Source organism: Bos taurus, chromosome 15 (assembly GCF_002263795.3).
Source record: "Bos taurus isolate L1 Dominette 01449 registration number 42190680 breed Hereford chromosome 15, ARS-UCD2.0, whole genome shotgun sequence".
Lineage (NCBI taxonomy): Eukaryota > Metazoa > Chordata > Mammalia > Artiodactyla > Bovidae > Bos > Bos taurus.
In genome coordinates, this window is record NC_037342.1 from 38,231,338 (window position 1) to 38,250,146 (window position 18,809).

The window sequence follows — 18,809 nt, forward strand, 5'->3', positions numbered from 1 at the left end:
AGAACAAACCTCAAAATATCTGGATTATGGATCAGATCAGATCAGTCGCTCAGTCGTGTCCGACTCTTTGCGACCCCATGAATCGCAGCACGCCAGGCCTCCCTGTCCATCACCAACTCCCGGAGTTCACTCAGACTCACGTCCATCGAGTCAGTGATGCCATCCAGCCATCTCATCCTCTGTCGTCCCCTTCTCCTCTTGCCCCCAATCCCTCCCAGCATCAGTCTTTTCCAATGAGTCGACTCTTCGCATGAGGTGGCCAAAGTACTAGAGTTTCAGCTTTAGCATCATTCCTTCCAAAGAAATCCCAGGGCTGATCTCCTTCAGAATGCACTGGTTGGATATCCTTGCAGTCCAAGGGACTCTCAAGAGTCTTCAACACCACAGTTCAAAAGCATCAATTCTTTGGCACTCAGCCTTCTTCACAGTCCAACTCTCACATCCATACATGACCACAGGAAAAACCATAGCCTTGACTAGACAAACCTTTGTTGGCAAAGTAATGTCTCTGCTTTTGAATATGCTATCTAGGTTGGTCATAACTTTCCTTCCAGGGAGTAAGTGTCTTAATTTCATGGCTGCAGTCACCATCTGCAGTGATTCAGGAGCCCAGAAAAATAAAGTCTGACACTGTTTCCACTGTTTCCCCATTTATTTCCCATGAAGTGATGGGACCAGATGCCATGATCTTTGTTTTCTGAATTTTGAGCTTTAAGCCAACTTTTTCACTCTCCACTTTCACTTTCATCAAGAGGCTTTTGAGTTCCTCTTCACTTTCTGCCATAAGGGTGGTGTCATCTGCATATCTGAGGTTATTAATATTTCTCCCGGCAATCTTGATTCCAGCTTGTGTTTCTTCCAGTCCATAGAGAGGCACTATTTGTGTTCTATCTCCCGGAGGTGAGCTTGTTTATGTCAGGTTCTGTCAGGTCTTTGTATTCACAGTATTTTGCGTAAGGCCTCAAAGAAGTTTTTATTATTAATGATTGGTCGGAAAATCCTCTTTGGGGGATGGGGGGAGGTGGGAAGGGTGAGGATGTGGAACCTTAAATGTGCAAAATCGGAGGTACTATGGCTGATTGTAGCTGTAACAATTAGGTCTTTGGAAACAGGTAAAATCCTTTAAAACAGTGACTGTCAATCTCCCTTTATGCATAAAAAAATTTAATCTAGATTCTTCTAAAGGATCATGAAAGGGACCTTTACTAAACAAAGACCAGAAATCATAACCAGTGTGACTTTGATGTTCAAGGAACTCCAGCCTAACTGCAGAGGCAGAGGCGTTAAGAACTGAAACGGATCTTCATACAATCTAGTGTCTCTTGGAAGAACTTAAGTTACTTCCTCAAATTGTATTTAGTTACTTTCCAAGTTTATTCGTGGGTGAGTTAGGGGATTCCAGCTCCCAGGATAGCATTCTTTCCCACTAGGCCGTCAGTCCTATAAAATGTTCTTGAGTCCAAGCACTCCCTGTCCTACACTGGCTGCTGTGGAGTTTCTGGCTGAAAATACAATTTCTAAGTAGTGTTTAAATGACCTCAACGCCTAATTCAGGCTTGCAGGGAAAACTTAGCTTGTGTTTCCAGTCTCCTCTTCCGCCTAAAGCAGCCGACACTAAGAAAACAGGAAGAGACTTTTAAAGTTCGGAACTAGAAATGCTTGCGACGCACTCGGAACGCGCAGGCGCAGGACGGAGAGGGCTTGTCCTCTCTGAGTTGCCGTAGGGGCTAGGTGGCTGCGGCCTGGGTCGGCTCCCCACCCCCTTCCACGTCAGCGGAGGACTCTGCGGATCCGCCGCCGCCGCTGCTGCGGGTTGGAGCCGGAGTCTACGGTTCCGCTGTTGCCCCAGCTGCTGCCCCTCAGAGTCAGGTAACGGCCTACAAGCCCCCTCATCTTGGAGGCGCTCCCTGGGCTGGGCAAAGTTGGAGGAACTGGACTCTAGCGGGGAGATTCGGAAGGGGAGCGACTAGGCCGCTAGCGTCCGGGCCTGGCGAAGTGGAGTGCAGGGCTGGGAAGCTCTGAGCGGGCCGCCCCATCCTGGCCTGCCTACTGGCCCGGGGTCTTCTCCCTCCCAGGCCCCTGGGGCTCGCCATTCCCGGCCGGGGCTTTCTTTGCTGGAGGGAAGGAACGGGGAAGGGACGTGGGGGTGCAGAGCACCAGTTGAGGGACTCCTGGTCCACAGAGTCGGGTCGCATGGGTGAACGTATCAAAGCGCTGTAAGGGTTTTAAGCAGAGTAGTTTTGCCCGGGCTCTTTTTAACTTGAGAAGTTCCGATTGTGTATTATGTTTAAAAATCACTTTTATATAGTGATGGGGTGGGGCTGGGGGACTTGTCACTGTATTGTGGGCTTTAATTCTGCAGTACAGCTTTCTAGACTCTGGGCGGGGTTGTGGGGTGGGAGATAATGTAACTTAGGCTAAGGCTGACAAGTGTGTATTTTAATACATCAGGATTTATTTCTATGCAAAGTAATATAGATTGACTGTCCTCTCTAATACTGTAAAATTCATAAGCTAAGCTGAATGAACTTTAGACAGAAAAGATCACGATAGTTACTGGTTTTGTTTTTATTTTGTTTTATCAGTTGTAATATATTTATATTTCTTTTTCTAGGTTTTTTTTTTGGCATCTGTTATCTTTAAATCCTGTATCGAGAGTAGGCTGTAACCGGCAACCATGACGGCTGCGGAGAACGTCTGCTATACGTTAATTAACGTGCCAATGGATTCAGAACCACCGTCTGAAATTAGCTTAAAAAATGATCTAGGTAAATGTTGGTAATATTTTGAAAATGAAAGTAAAAAGTTCACTTGCATTTCAAGTTCCTTTATAATTAGAAATACTTTTTTTTTTTTTTAAAGATCTCTTCAATAAAACTTTGTCTTGCTAAAAATGAAAATTTGTTACTTTAGGCGTGCAGTATTGGTTTTTGGAAATAAAAGAACATCTCAGCTTAGCTTATATCATGGTGCTGATACTGCTGCTGCTAAGCTGCTTCAGTTGGTCGTGTCCGATTATGTGCGACCCCATAGACGGCAGCCTACCAGCCTCCCCTGTCCCTGGGATTCTCCAGGCAAGAACACTGGAGTGGGTGCCATTGCCTTCTCCGTAGATCATGGTGGGCTATATCAGCTAAATACATGTAGTGGTTTAGTTTTTAGCTATTCCTTAAGATAACATAGTGGCTTGTTTAAATGTAGCCGACAGTTCTCTGTAGGTAACAGATTGAGAGTGTGTATTAGAATGTTTTAATTTCCATGTGCACTTAGCTTCATATTACGTGGCTTGTTCTTTTTGTTTTACTGCCTGTTGAACAAATGAAGTCAACACTGGAACATATATATGTTTTCTCAGAAACACTTAAGCTTTTGATTTTTAAAGCATTTATGCAAAGAAGAAAACAAAAACGTTATTTCTGAATGTTAAAAGTGTGTACTGTATCTCCTTTTTGTGAGTGAATTCTGTCAAAAATTTTTTAAAGTAATGCACATTCCAAGATAATAATTCTTGCTTAATTGAACTAATAAAAATAAGTTTTACTTAAACTGATAACTACCGTTTAAAACAGACTAGAGGGAAAATTATGCTTCAAATCTTGATAGTGTCTTTTAGAAGATAATTTACAGGTTGAAAGGAGATGATATTTTAGTTGCATGTTCCTGCTTTTAATCAGCAGTAATGGAATACCTTGTGATTTTAGGTTACATAATATTCGGTTTCTATTGAGGCCTATTTCTAGAGAAGGAAAAATAAATATTTTTTTATGGCATTTAAGCTGATCTTCGTTTACAAAAGCCACACATACTGTATTTCCTTTTTTCCCCTATATTCATGTAAGAGAGTAGAATGGAATAAAAATTGAATAAACTTTCATTACTTTTTTTTCTAATTTCAAAATCTTCTAATTTTCATAATTTAAAGGTTTTTCACTTTTAAACCCCCAAATACTTAAGTTAGGTAAAGGACAAACTTGTCCTTAACTGTAAAAATACTCTTTTCTTAACTATACTTCACCTACCAAGTAAATAAATAAGTAGTGTTGAATTTTACGTTTATTTTTTACTGAATTTCAATGGAGTTGAGATGAAAAGATTTAGAAATAGTTTTCAGTTTGAATAACAAATAGTTTTGTTTGGTGAAACACTGATATGCTTTAATTTCACTTTACCTTTGATCACTGGATATGAGCCCTGATGACTCTACATTTCCTGGAGTATATTTTGGTGAATTAAATTGATATTTAAAACTCTGTTTTTCATAAAAGAGAAGAAGCTTTGAAAATTTTGAGGATGTGAAAAGAAGCATTCTTCACCTCAATTTGAATTGTTATAATAAATGGAAATAAGGATTGGGGAACTTGAAATAAATGGTGTTGATTTTTTTCAAGTTTACTAATAAACTTACTTTTAAACCTTTAGTTACAAATGGATTTTTCAGGATTTTCCCTGGTAGTCCAGTGGCTAAGATTGCATGCTCACAATGCAGAGGGGGCTGGGTTTGATCCCTGATCAGGGGACTAGATCCCATCTTGCAACTAAGAGTTCACATGCTGCAACTAAGACTCAGAGCAGCCAAATGAATAAATACATAGTAAAAAAAAAAAAAGAAAAAACTGAAGGTATGCCCAGATTAATGCTTAACTTCATCCTTTTACATTTGTTCATTTCTTGATTTGATATGGCACACAGTTTTTTGTGTTTTTTTTTCCATGTGTAGCAGGTGATATAATACTGTGAAGCATGGAGAGATGCATAAGAAGTTAGTCTGTTTTAAACAAAAATATTGACACTTACAAGGCTTCCCTGGTGGCTCAGATGGTGAAGAATCTGCCTGCAATATGGGAAACCTGGCTTTTAATTCCTGGATCAGGAAGATCCCCTAGAAAAGGGAATGGCAACCCATGCCAATATTCTTGCTTGGAGAATTCTGTGGACACAGGAGCCTGGCAAGCTGCCATGCATGGGGCTGCAAAGAGTTGGGCAGTCGGGCACAACTGAGCATAACACTTTTTCACTTCACATTGACACTTACGGTATAACTTTGGCAGTAACCCTCACTGTGTTCGATTCTTTTAAAGACATTATTTGTTTATTTTTGGTTGCACTGGGTCTTCGTTGCTTAGGCTTTCTATGGCTGTGGGGAGGTTGGGATGGCGGCTGCTCTTGGTTGCTGTGTGCTGGCTTTTCCCTATAGTGGCTTCTCTTGACAAGCATGGACTCTAGCCACACTGGCTTCAGTAGTTGTGGCTCACAAGCCCTAGAACTTGGGCTCAGAAGTTGTGGCTCAGGCTTAGTTGCTCTGAGACTTGTGGAATCTTCCTGGACCAGGGTTCGAACCCGTGTCCCCTGCATTGGCAGGTGAATTCTTATCCATTATACCATGGGGGAGTCCTGTGTTGCATTTTTAATGCATACCTTAAATTCATCAGTATTCAGTATATTGTCTCTTACGTTTCTGCCTTCAAATTTTGGATCCAGAAGATTTTAACCATAAATTCTTCAGTATGCAATAATGATGTGAAATTATAGATTGTTTTGCATAACATAGAGCACTTATTTTTAGGTTAAGTAACAGTAAACTAACATCTTAAATGTGTCATCCTTAATAATAAATATTGGTTGCTGATCCAGTACATTTTAACTTTCCTCCAATTTTTTAGGTGATTTCTCAAAGATTCTGAAGTTTTATAATCTGTAGAAATATTATGAGATTTTGGAATTAATCTAGTGTGTTAATTCCCAACTTTTCCGAGTTTGAGGTTCTTCCTAATGTTAAAAAAGGTCATACTTTGGTTTAGAGAATAGGTACTGACTAAAAGCTACTTTGAATTCCAAAGCACATAATGTATCTGTTTACATTTTGAAAAATAGCTACAGGTGTGTTTGAGATACACATTTTTTGGTACACCTATAGATTCATGGCTTCCACATTAACTCCATTGGTTTGGGGTCAAAGATCTAATCCAGTGCTTTTCTATTATATGTAAAGAATCATGAGGTTCAGAGATAAATGACTATAAAATCATACAGCTTGTTTTTGGCAGAGCCAGGTGGAAAACCCTTGTCACTTGGGTTGGTACCTTTATTACTATTGCTGCTGATAAAGTGAGAACATATTTTATTTTGTTAATTGCTTTTAAACTTATCTGAGGAATTTTCTTTTAAAATAATTGTGCTTTTAAAAAAATATTGGTTTTTTTTTTTTTAATCAGAAAAAGGAGACGTGAAGTCAAAGACTGAAGCTTTGAAGAAAGTAATCATTATGATTCTGAATGGTGAAAAACTTCCTGGACTTCTGATGACCATCATTCGTTTTGTGCTACCTCTTCAGGATCATACCATCAAAAAATTACTTCTGGTATTTTGGGAAATTGTTCCTAAAACAACTCCAGATGGGAGGCTTTTACATGAAATGATCCTTGTTTGTGATGCATATAGAAAGGTAAACCAAACCGTAATTATTTCCAAATATTGCTTTGATTTTTAAATAATTGTAAAGTTGGTGGTGTGGGCTCTGTTTTAATTTTTAAAATTAAATCTCAGAAATGTAAATTTTAGATTTGAAGCAGAAGTTGTAAAAAGTTATTGTGAAAAGTTTTATTGTTGCTTTTTTCCAGTTACTGTCCATGCATTTTTATGTGTTATTAATAAAAAACAGCAACACATAGAATATAAGACATTGATGTGATAAGTAAAAATTGCTTTAATCTATAGGAGTCTGATGGAAATTGTATAATAATCTAGGTGTTTGTCCTGAAACCTACTTCCTAATTTTTTTTTTATTGAAAAATTTTGTATTTAAACGTTGTGGTTTTTTGTAAAATACTGGACTCAGCATTTCATATTTGATTTTTATATCAGGATCTTCAGCATCCTAATGAATTTATTCGAGGATCTACTCTTCGTTTTCTTTGCAAGTTGAAAGAGGCAGAATTACTGGAACCTTTAATGCCAGCTATCCGTGCTTGTTTGGAGCATCGACACAGCTATGTTAGAAGAAATGCTGTTTTGGCCATCTATACTATCTATAGGTAAACAAAGGTCCTCCTTTGGCTTACTTCTATATGGACTGTTTAGTCTTTCAGACCAGAAGAAGTTTCAGAGTGGTTCCTTACAGATTTTATGTACCTTGCAAATATGTTTTGATTAGCCTGAACATTTTTCCTTATTATCATTAAGTTGTTAACATTGAAAAGTCAAAAAGATCTGGCAACACCAGGTCCTGGTTTCTGCATGACAGTAATCTGCTGGAAGTGAATGGCAGGGGCCCCGTTTAAACAGGTTGTATGCTGTCCAGTTTACGTCTCTACCTGTCTTTCTCAATTTTAGTACTCCAACCCAAGCTAATTAATTTATTGACTTGCTTAGCCCATAACTTTGAGGTTTTGACCTTATTTTAGAATTCTCTTTTTGTGGGATGTGGGTCTTGTCTTTTTGTACTTAGAGGCCTTAAGGAGGAAACCTTTTAATAGGAAGGGTTGCAGTTCTCAGCTGATTCCTGTTCTTAGAAAACTGAAAATTTTGGACTTTAAAAAGCAGTTCTAAAAAGGCAGTTTTAAAGTTTGAACTTTAAAAGAGTGAGTTAGTAGGCTGGAATGCTTGGTTTTTACAGTCACTGGTGTCAGTCTATTTAGAATTAGGATGTAATTTATATAAACATCTTTGTACTTTAATAGTCAATAATTTAGTAATTTCACAGTTCTTTCACTGTTATATTGGACTTTGCTATCTGTTCAGGAAGGTGGTAGTCTGGTTAATAATGTAGAGTTCTTTGAAAGTTATCATTACAGATTACACAGATTTCAGAACTTAAACTTACAGTACACACACAAAAATTATAATGTTTATAGGACAACTGGAAATTTGAACAGTCTATATGATGATAGTAAGAAATTATTAGTTTTTACTACATGATAATGTTAGTTTAAAAAGAAAGTTCTTAATTTTAGAGAAGCATACTGATACATTTACAGAAGAAATGTTAAGTGGTCTGGGATTTGTTTCAGAATAATATGGGAGGAGAGGAAGTGAGACATAGGTGAAACCAAAATGATTATGAATTAATTATTGTTAAAGTTAAGGGGAAAAAAAAGCTAGGGGATGGTTTTTATTAAGCAGGTGTTCATTGTTCTGTATACTACAAACACTTCTAAGTTTTCAAAGTAAAAAGTAGATAAATACAGTGCATAAATAATAAAATAGAAGGGACTATTTCTTCTCCAATAATTCTTTTTTTTTTTTTTTTAATATTTTAAAAAATTTGTATGGCTGCATGGGAGCTTAGCTGCAGCATGTGGAATCTTTAGTTGTAGCATGTGGGATCTAGCTCCCTGACCTGGGATTGAACACTGGCCCCCCTCCATTGCAAGCACAGAGTCTTAGCCACTGGGCCACCAGAGAAGTCCCTCCAATAATCCTTAATGTAGGATCTTTCAGTACCTCAAGGTTGTCATTATGAGCATCAATATTATAGCCCTAAAGTATATGAAAGAGAATTATTAGAGCTGTCCAGTTGATAGATAGCATGTTGAATAAATCAGCTTTCTCTAATTTGAACTAAAAAACAATTCAATAAATAGATGAAGATATAAATTTCTGATTCATCCTCACAATTTTCTAATTGATTTAAAGTTTAAAAAAGCAAAACAATTAATAGTGGTATAAGGTTTGATAAAGGTTAATTTTGGTAGAGTCCAGAGAGTTACTAAATATGAATATTACCTGTTTTATTTGAAGAAACTTTGAACATCTTATACCGGATGCTCCTGAATTGATCCATGATTTCCTGGTGAATGAGAAGGATGCAAGTTGCAAAAGAAATGCATTTATGATGCTAATTCATGCAGATCAGGTGAAGTACTTTTTAAAAAATACTTTTATGACTATTTAAATGAGAATTAAAGATATTACAGACACAAGTTTTTAGTAATTTTGTTTGTAGTACATATGATTTGTATTATTTTGATTTTTTTAGATTTTTGAATTTAATTTATATAAAAACAGAGTTTAAAAAATTCATTTTGTGGTATATTGCTTATGTATGTGTTCTTTTCTTTTTTTAAGTAAACACCAGACAGACATTTTTAATAACAGCCATTTTACAGTTCTTCCGGATTGAAATTATTGTTGCCATATGCTTTGGCACCCAGGTTTGGGGCTTTATTTTTCCTTCTGTTGGTAAAGATCTAAAATTGTTTAATAGAGAAAAACAGAAGTTCTTTATAGGGTCTGTCCTGAGCCATAGCTTTGAAAGAGGGTGGACTTCAATGTAGATGTATGTTTTTGTTAGGCTTTTCAAACTTCGTAAGTAAATGTCAGCCCTATATCCAGCTCTGCTGGTAATTAAAGTTTATTCTTCTGCTGCTTAGCAGAGATTCTGCACACATTGGTGGCATTTAATCTTGGAACTTTTGCCATCCAGTATTTATTATCAAAATATGCATGAAGACTGAAAAATAATGGACTCTATCCATTCTTCTGAAATCTAGATGCTATCATTTTATCTTTGTAAACAAGATTATAAGAATGCTGCTTATTTGGGCCACAGAGTTTTGTCCTTTTGTACAGTGGTTTTATTGACCTGTGTGTTTGGTATTATGCTATTTACCTACATAATTAGAATTTGAATAAAATTTATTGATACTTTTACTGTAGAGATGTTGATGAGACCATAGGTATGTTCTCTATGTTACATAGTAAGGGTGTGAGAATCAGATTTTTATTTTAGGTCTCAGAAATAGGAATAACTGTACTCATAGGCAATTGGTTTGTTTAGGTTGTGTAGATACCCCAAATCAGGTAATACATAGTGTTTTTCTCCTTAGTTTTGCTGCTATAAAATTCTTGATGCTAGATTTGTGGCCCATTTCTATTAATAGAAAATATATTTGACTTTGTATCTTTTATTTGTGTGTTAACCGTTATTTTTTTCCTTCAATTAATTTTTCTTTGCCCTGATTTCCTCATTTGTTTTAGGTTTAGTTGTGTATGTTTTTTAAAGTTCTTTAAGTCCTTTTATTGAATGAGGTTGAGTTTGATAAATATATTCTTAATTTTTCAGGATCGAGCTTTGGATTACCTAAGTACTTGTATTGATCAAGTTCAGACATTTGGAGATATTCTTCAGTTGGTTATTGTTGAACTAATTTATAAGGTAAAACTAATCTATAATGGGTAAAATTAAGAGTTTGAGATAAGGTTAAACAATCTTGAGGGCACAACTTAATTGATGGGGTAACATGTTTTAACAGTAGAAATATTTTGCAGCATGGCCTATTAAAGTCTTCGCTACCCCCTTTGGTTTGTCATATTTTCCAAATTCTTCCATTCTTTCTAAATCTCCATAAAGAATTCTGGAAAAATTCATGGTTTGACCCAATACATATGTGAAGAAATTGTGGTGTACTGCTCAGTCACTGAATTGACTGTGAATTAGGCTTTGAACTAAAAGTCAAGATCTTTTTTTGAATACATACCCAACTACTTTGGAAATCTAAAGACAAATGAAAAAAAATCTTAAATATATTTTTGTTCCTTGTTTGTAAAAGAGAATAGAAAGATTTTAAATATGTTAATATGACATTTTATGCCATTGACTCACAGGAATTTTAAAACTTGATCAGAGATTTGGGTTTTAAAATGAAGTACTTTATTGACAACATTTTAATTCAATATATCCTTCAAAAAATCGATTGTATCTTAATATTCTGAGAAAATAAAAGATGCAGTAACATCCAGTTTTACTATTAATACCATTGGAGGCCAACAAAAATATATGTTAGGAATGACTTTTATTGCATAGAATGGCATGGACATAATACATAGCGGACCCTGCTAACTCATTACATCCTCTTTGCTTCTGCAGGAAAGAGGCCTCTTTCAACACAGGGTATCCAGTCATTTTGAATTGACATTTAAGATGAAGCCAGAACTATGAATATTACATATGTAAATATATAAATGCAATTCATCTGTATGGTTTAGGGATGCCCCTGAGATTCTCAAAAGTAGGAGTTCTCTGCTGTCCAATGACTTCTTTGTCTAGTAGGGTCCAGGTTATAGTAAGAGGAAAGAGGTTTTGAGTCTTAGTGGAGTAATAGAGATTTGACTGTGTACATTTTAGAAAAATCTAACAAATGCTAACTTCAAAAGAGAAAAAATAAGAAATATTTACTTCACAGGTAAAAGTATTAAGATACATTTAGAATGGAATAGAAAATGTTAATTGTCTTCTCAACATTGAATATGGTCCCAAATAATAAGTGCAATAGTAGTACTTGAAAAAGAAGTGCTCTTGCTTTATTAAAAAGCTAGTATTTTTCTATTATTATCTATTGAAATTCATATAATACATCATGTTTACCTTTTTGATGTGACATCCAGAATAGAAATGTAGGACCAAATTTAATACCTGTCACAGTATGCATGTTAGTTACTTGGTTAATGTCTTGTGTATAGTGTGCATGTCTTTAATTATAAGCCATCTGAAAATCTCTTATGAAAAAGTGGAAATATAAATTATTATTGAATGAATGAGTAGCTGTAACAGTTGGTTATTTGAAGTAAAATCTATTTCTTCCTGAAATTACCAGTGTTGTATCACGGTGTCTCATCCTGCATTGGCGGACATCTCTTAGCTTTCAAATGAAGAAAACTATGGCAACCCACTCCAGTGTTCCTGCCTGGAAAATCCCAGGGACGGGGAAGTCTGGTGAGCTGCTGTCTATGGGGTCGCACAGAGTTGGACACGACTGAAGCGACTTAGCAGCAGCAGCATATCCCATAAGCTGACATCTGTCTTTAAGAATGTGTTTGAAAGCACGTGTTCCTGAATTCAGTTGAAACCTGTGTTTTCTTCTCCAGGTCTGTCATGCTAATCCATCAGAAAGGGCTCGTTTCATTCGCTGCATCTATAACTTACTACAGTCATCTAGCCCTGCTGTGAAATACGAAGCTGCTGGAACATTAGTAACACTCTCTAGTGCACCTACTGCCATCAAGGTCCTGTCCTTTTTTGTGTGTCTGTGTGCCAGTTAGACGATAGATATGCTGTCTTCTCACTTTTGATTTAGCGACGTTACAATCAACTACAAATTTTAGAAAATTCTTTGATTTCCAATGTAGTCCAACCTTCTTTTCTTACTTTTTGCTTTCGTATGGATATAAAAAGTAAAAGTGACAGAATAGCAGTATTTTTAGTTTCTGGAGCCTGAAACTGGTATTTTAAGATCTCCACCCTATACTTCAGTCACATTAAGAACTAGATCTGGGGAAATCGATGCTGAATCCTAAATGACGGACCCTAAAAAGGTTCCAGTGAATGTTTTCAATAATGAAATATTTTAATGTACTCTCTCAAGACTATGTGAGGAACCCTACTCTATTCATAGAATGAATTATTGTAAAAACCCAGATTGTACAAATAGGGGAATTTAGTGCTTTTACCACCAATACTTAAAAAATTCTTTTTAATGTATTATTTTGAAATAATTTTAAACTTACAGAAAAGTTGCAAAAATAGGTCAAAGTTCCCATTACCCTTCACCCAGCTTCCCATGATGTTCATGTGTTGCATAACAATTGTGTAGTTGTCAAAATTAAAATTACCATTGGAACAATATTGTTAACTAAACTATAGACTTTATTCAAATTTCACCAGTTATCCTACTAAAGTTCATTCTGTGTCCCAGAATTCAGTCCAGGATCCCATGTAACACTAAGTTATCATGTGTTACTGTCCTCCAGTCTGTGACAGTTCCTCAGCCTTTCCTTGTTTTTCATGACATTGATACTTTTGAAGAGTACTGGGTCAGTTTGTTTGTAAAATATCTCTTAATTTTGGTTTGTCTGGCATTTTCTCCTCATTAGTTTAATGTGCAAATATTTTAGGGAAATACCACAGAAGTGGTACACCATTCTCAGTGTATCCTATCCTACATGATACTGATATACCTTATTACTGGTGATGTTAACCTTGATCATTCAATTAAGGTGGTCTCTGTCAGGTTTCTCTACTGTTGACTTATGATTTTTCCTTTTGTAATCAATAAATATCTTGAGAACATACTTAGAAACTGTGCAAATATCCTATTTCTCCTCAGACTTATACCCAACTAGTTTTAGCACATATCAGTAGATCTTTTCTACAGCAGTTTCTATTATATTCTAATGGTGATTTTTTGTTAGCCTCATTCTACACTTATTATTTGGAGTTCTGCAGGGAGGAGCTGTCCATTCTCCTTCATCCCTTCTTCCCTCCCTCGCTGTCTCCTTTCCTTCTTTCCTTCCTTTTCTTCTTTATATCAGTATGGATGTTTTATTCTATGGATTATAATCTAATATTATTATTTTGTTGATCAAATTGTCCTAGCTTTAGTCATTAGGAGCTCTTTCAGATTTCTTTGTCCTTTGCTTTTAATGACTCAGAGCCATCTTTATATTCTTGATTTTTTCTGTTCTATAATGCAAGTGGGTTAGAGTTTGTACCTAAACTAAAAGTTGCTCAGTAGCTAAACTGTTTGGGATTCTCTATCTGCTTTTTTCTGCCTTATTCCTTAGGTTCAGCCCTTAATTTTTGGCTGTTAATGAGGGTTCCTGCCTGTAACAGCCTCTTCTCATCCTTTTAATTTGTGATGCTTCCAATTTTTTGTAATTTAAAAAAATAATGAAATTTGTTAGAACTTGGGTAGTAGAGGGACACATTCCTCTGAGAAAAATGCATAAATTTTCAGTGCAGGATAGTGAATGTATTTTGGCTTCTTGGAGGCTTTACTTATTTTCAGATTCTATGTTTAAGATAGATGAATGTGTTCTTAAAATGTATTTCTTTTTTTTACATAGGCCGCTGCTCAGTGTTACATTGATTTAATTATTAAGGAGAGTGACAACAATGTAAAGCTTATAGTTCTAGATCGATTGATAGAATTAAAAGAACATCCTGCTCATGAACGAGTACTACAGGTAAATATTTTTGAAACAGAGAAATCCTAAATAGAATCTTCTTACAAATTGAAATAATTCCCAATACTTTTCATCTTGGTTAGCTTAAATGCTTGGAGATTTTGGCAGTTTAAATTTTGGTCAACTAAGGTATAACTCTTGAAGCAGCGTAGCCTTTTGTGGTATTGTCTTTGTTATTAAAAGGAATTTCTAACATGAATTAATGTGTTACCTTTTATCTTTTCTATTTGTACTGCACTTGGTGTTCTTACCAGTAGAGATATATTTGTTTTAGTTTTAATTTACGTTTTTTGCAAAGTAATTAACACCAACTGAGAATGAAAGATGATTAGATTCTAGAAAATTATCAATATACCTGTTTAATCTGTGACAATGATTATTGTAAAACTAAAGCCCCATGATAAAAATAAAGCTACATTCAATGCTGATCCTGGATCAGAGTAACAACAAAAACATTTTCTGAAAGGACATTATTGGGACAGTTGGAGAAATGTGAATGCAAACTCTGTATTAGTTAATAGTATCGTTAATCAGTGTTAAGTTCTCTAAATTTTATAATTGTGTTATATACGAAATTTTTCTTATTCTTGGGTATACAGTGAAACGTTTAGGAGTATAGAGAATAAGATACAGCAAATGTGAGCTATTAACAACTGGTATGTATAAGTGAAGGTTATAGAGGAGTTTATCCTTAAAAATTTTAGAACATTTTTATCAGAATTTTTAAAAAATATACAGTTTTAAAGAAGTGAAATATTTTGTTTTGCTATATTTAAAAATATTTGCTATAGAATTTTAAGTATCCTTCTTTAAAATATTAGTTTCCTACAGAGCCAAAATAACATTACCGCACTTAACAAAATTGTTAATGAATCATCCAATTTTCCCAGATATTCTTAAAACACCCTTTTCGTTTGATTTTTCCTATTTATAGCCATACATCACACTTGGTTGTGATGTATGTAATTGTCATGTGTGGTTCCTTAAGTCTCTTAATTTGAGCAGTATCGTTTTTTCAGAACACTGACTTGTTCAAGAGACTCCTTCTGGATGTATCTGGTTACTTTTTTCGGTGTCATTTAGCTGGTTGCTCTGACTTCTGTATTTCCTATAAACTGCACGTTTGAGCTAAAGCTTGACAGAGTCAGAGTAAATGTGTTCAGTTTGAATGCATCATATGTGATATTACATACTTCATGTTGCCTTACATCAGGCAACTCAAATTATCTGTTTTGTCCAACAGTAGTGGTTTTATTATTGATCATAGAATTAAGGTCATGATAGAACCCTCTATTCTACAGTTAAGATTTTCTTCTTGTGACCAGAAATACTGATATTAATTCTAGATTATTTCTGTTCTTTTTTAGGATCTGGTTATGGACATCCTAAGAGTTTTGAGCACACCAGACTTAGAAGTACGCAAGAAGACCCTGCAGTTAGCACTGGATCTTGTCTCCTCTAGGAATGTTGAAGAGGTAAAACAAAATTCTGACAGCACTTTGTAAGCCATGAAGCCAAACATGATGTCATTCTCACTTATTTTTGCTTTGTTCTACAGCTGGTTATTGTCCTTAAGAAGGAAGTAATTAAAACAAATAATGTGTCAGAGCATGAAGATACTGACAAATACAGACAACTCCTTGTGCGAACATTGCATTCCTGTTCTGTCCGATTTCCAGATATGGCTGCAAATGTTATTCCTGTGGTATGTAATTTCAGTGATCTCAATTTTGAAATTCTCTAAAAATAAGAATTAGGAAATTTTAGTTATTTGACAGTTAAATTCTAGAAATCTCAGCTTTTTATAATCACTAAATCTCATGGTCAGAAGAGATCTTTATGTCTGCTACTAAGCTCAAAAGGATAAGAACTCTGACTTCTTTCTCTCACATCTTCACTGAAAAAAACAACAACAAAAAATAATGACAAATATACCTCCATATACTATTATAACTAATGTTTGTTGGTGGTGGTTTAGTTGGTAAGTCGTATCCGACTCTTGTGACCCCATGGACTGTCTGCCAGGTTCCTTTGTCTATGGGATTCTCCAGGCAAGAGTACTGAAGTGGGTTGCTGTTTCCTTCTCAGGGGATCTTCCCAATCCAGGGATCGCACCCAGGTCTCCTGCCTTGTAGGCAGATTCTTTACCAACTGAGCTATGAGTGAAGAAGCCCTTAATGTTTGTTACTATTACCTATAGTAAAATATTCTGTGTATATAAATCAATCAGTAGGGCAAATAAGTTTCTTTCAGATAATCAATTAAGATAATCTCTTAAATTTGAAGGATTTAGAGGAAAAATTAGCATACCAAGAATGTTTTTCTTTCTGTCATTGTCAGACAAATGAGGTATGTTATTGTAATTTGAAATTTTGACTTTGAGTTCTGAATTTTCTCTAAAGTGATTTTACTTTTAGTTACAACTTTGTGTGTCTGCAGTTAATTTATTTTGAATTGTGGATTTCCAGCTTCAGTTTTTGTTTTTTTGGTTATGCTGGGCCTTCGTTGCTGCACATGGGCTTTCTCTAGTTGCAGCAAGCAGGGGCTACTCTAGTCGTCGTGTGTGGGCTTCTCATTGCAGTGGCTTCTCTTGTCGCAGCACAGACTCTAGGGTGATGGGCCTCAGTAGTTGCGGTGCACGGGCTTGGTTGCTCCAAGGCATGTGGATCTTCCTGGACCCCTGGACCAGGAATCAAACCTGTGTCTCCTGTGCTGGCAGGTGGATTCTTATCCACTGGACTAGCAGGGAAGTCCTCTAGCTTCAGTTTTATCATGTGTTTTGTAATAAACTTCGCTGCAGGTAAACTGAAGAGTCATCATGCCTTTGTTTACATAATGGGACTTGTCTCTCAACTTACATTTTGCTGTGTATTTGAGAAGTATTGTTTATTTTCTTTGTGAACTTGTTCAGTTTACTTATTAACCTTAGGTGATAGGTAATTTTCTTTCTGAAAATGTGTAATTGCTATCCCTTTTTATTATTCTTTTAGCTAATGGAATTTCTCAGTGACAGTAATGAAGCAGCAGCTGCGGATGTTTTGGAGTTTGTTCGTGAAGCCATTCAGCGCTTTGATAACCTGAGAATGCTTATTGTTGAGAAGATGCTTGAAGTCTTTCATGCTATCAAATCTGTCAAGTAGGTTTAAAATCTGTTTAAATGTAAAGTTAAGCATTTTACCAATTTCTGTCTTTAAGGGTAAGTTGATAGAAAATATAAGACAGGAGAGCTGTCTTAAAACAGTTAAGACAAAATGAGACAAAATAAATGTCAGAAACATGTCACCCCTACTCTCACTCTTAGTGAATCCATAATCTATCAGCAAAAAAATTTTTGGTAGGTAGGTATGATTTAGATAGGTTTCTCCATTTTCATTTCCTCTAAAGCATCATAAATTCTAAAGTGACTAAGAAACATATTTTTATTTATTTGTTTTGTTATGTACCTTGACCAAGTGGGCTTATTACAGGGATGCAAGACTAGTTAAAAAAATTCAATCTATGTAATCCACCATATTAACAAGGGAAAGAATTACCCCCACCCTCCACCCCAGCACATACAAGCAAAACTATTAGAGCTAATAAATGAGCTCAAGATTGCAGCTTACAAGATCAGTATTAAGTATCAATTGCATTTTATACACTTGCAAGGAATAATCTGATAAGGCAAATATTTTTAAAAGGTATTATTTTAGGGATACCATTATTATTTATATTCCCTCTTTAGCATTTACTGAAGTGGAGGTTTGAAAATAACAGCCTAAATCTGTTATGTTTCCCTTCAGATAGCCTTTGCTAATGAGAAAGGACTATTGCAGCTGAGTTTGCTTCATTTAAATCACCTGATGGATTGTAGTAGCCTTGCCTTATATCTGCCTGTATAGAAAAGAAGGGAGTACAATGTTGGTTTTATGATATGAAAATGTATTGAGATTTATGGAAGTGAGAAAGATTTGTTTCCTTTCTGGAAAAAAAAAATCATGTCAAAGTTTAGCTTTTGGCAGCCATAACCTCTTAGGGTTTCAGTTTCTAGAATTTTTTTGGAATAAATTTAATGAAAATCTTAGGGAAAAGATGACTGAAGACTTAATTCACTTCAACATTTTTAACTAGAAAATTGTTGCTTGCTTTTATTTGAGGTTTTTTTTGTTGTTGTTTTGATTCTCTGCATTCCTTCCTTTTTCATTGGTCTATTTGGCATCCCTGCCTCTTCAGTGAATTACTTTTTATATAAAAATAATACATACTTTTAATAGTGGTAGGTTATAAAATCAAAGTTACCTTAAATTCTGTCTGAAATGAAAGACAACACATGTCTGGGAAACATTAGGGTATTTTATTTTTTAAACTCCTGGGTTTACCAGTTGTAGAATGTTCCTAAATAAAAACACTTACTTTCCTTTTAATTCTTGTGACTTCAGGAGAAAATCAAAGAAACTTAGTGTCTTGTTATATTCTTTCTTAACGTTTCATCCATAGTCCCTTGGAACTGCAGAATATTTTTTTCTTCCTTAAGCTTAAACTCACAAAAAAAGATCACTGCTTCAAAATTTGTTAGCCGAGTCAGTTCTTCGTAACTTGCATTCTTGCCTTAGGATTTACCGAGGAGCATTGTGGATCCTGGGAGAATACTGTAGTACCAAGGACGACATTCAGAGTGTGATGACTGAGGTCCGCAGGTCCCTTGGGGAGGTATGTTTTACTTTAATAAATGCTAGTTTATGTGGTGATTTTTATTTTAGTAAATCTGACTTTTATGTGGTGATTTACTTTTGTGTTTTTATTTACTAGTGTTTGGGCTAAAGAACATTGAAAAAATTTTAATTACCTAGATAATTAAGCCTCTGGTCAAT

At 35.5% G+C, this 18,809-nt stretch overlaps 1 protein-coding gene across 1 annotated transcript in view; it reads left to right on the forward strand.

Moving 5' to 3' along the window:
* The first annotated feature begins 1,818 nt into the window (after positions 1-1,818).
* The window catches only part of COPB1 (COPI coat complex subunit beta 1), a 34,561-nt gene continuing 17,570 nt past the window's right edge, over positions 1,819-18,809 (forward strand). Inside the window, exons 1-12 of the mRNA NM_001078007.1 lie at positions 1,819-1,869; positions 2,615-2,768; positions 6,213-6,442; positions 6,862-7,031; positions 8,737-8,851; positions 10,061-10,153; positions 11,863-12,000; positions 13,840-13,959; positions 15,327-15,434; positions 15,518-15,664; positions 16,950-17,095; positions 18,552-18,648. Of these exons, the coding sequence (NP_001071475.1) occupies positions 2,678-2,768; positions 6,213-6,442; positions 6,862-7,031; positions 8,737-8,851; positions 10,061-10,153; positions 11,863-12,000; positions 13,840-13,959; positions 15,327-15,434; positions 15,518-15,664; positions 16,950-17,095; positions 18,552-18,648 (1,455 nt within the window). The 5' untranslated portion in view covers positions 1,819-1,869; positions 2,615-2,677. The remainder of the gene's footprint in view (positions 1,870-2,614; positions 2,769-6,212; positions 6,443-6,861; positions 7,032-8,736; positions 8,852-10,060; positions 10,154-11,862; positions 12,001-13,839; positions 13,960-15,326; positions 15,435-15,517; positions 15,665-16,949; positions 17,096-18,551; positions 18,649-18,809) is intronic.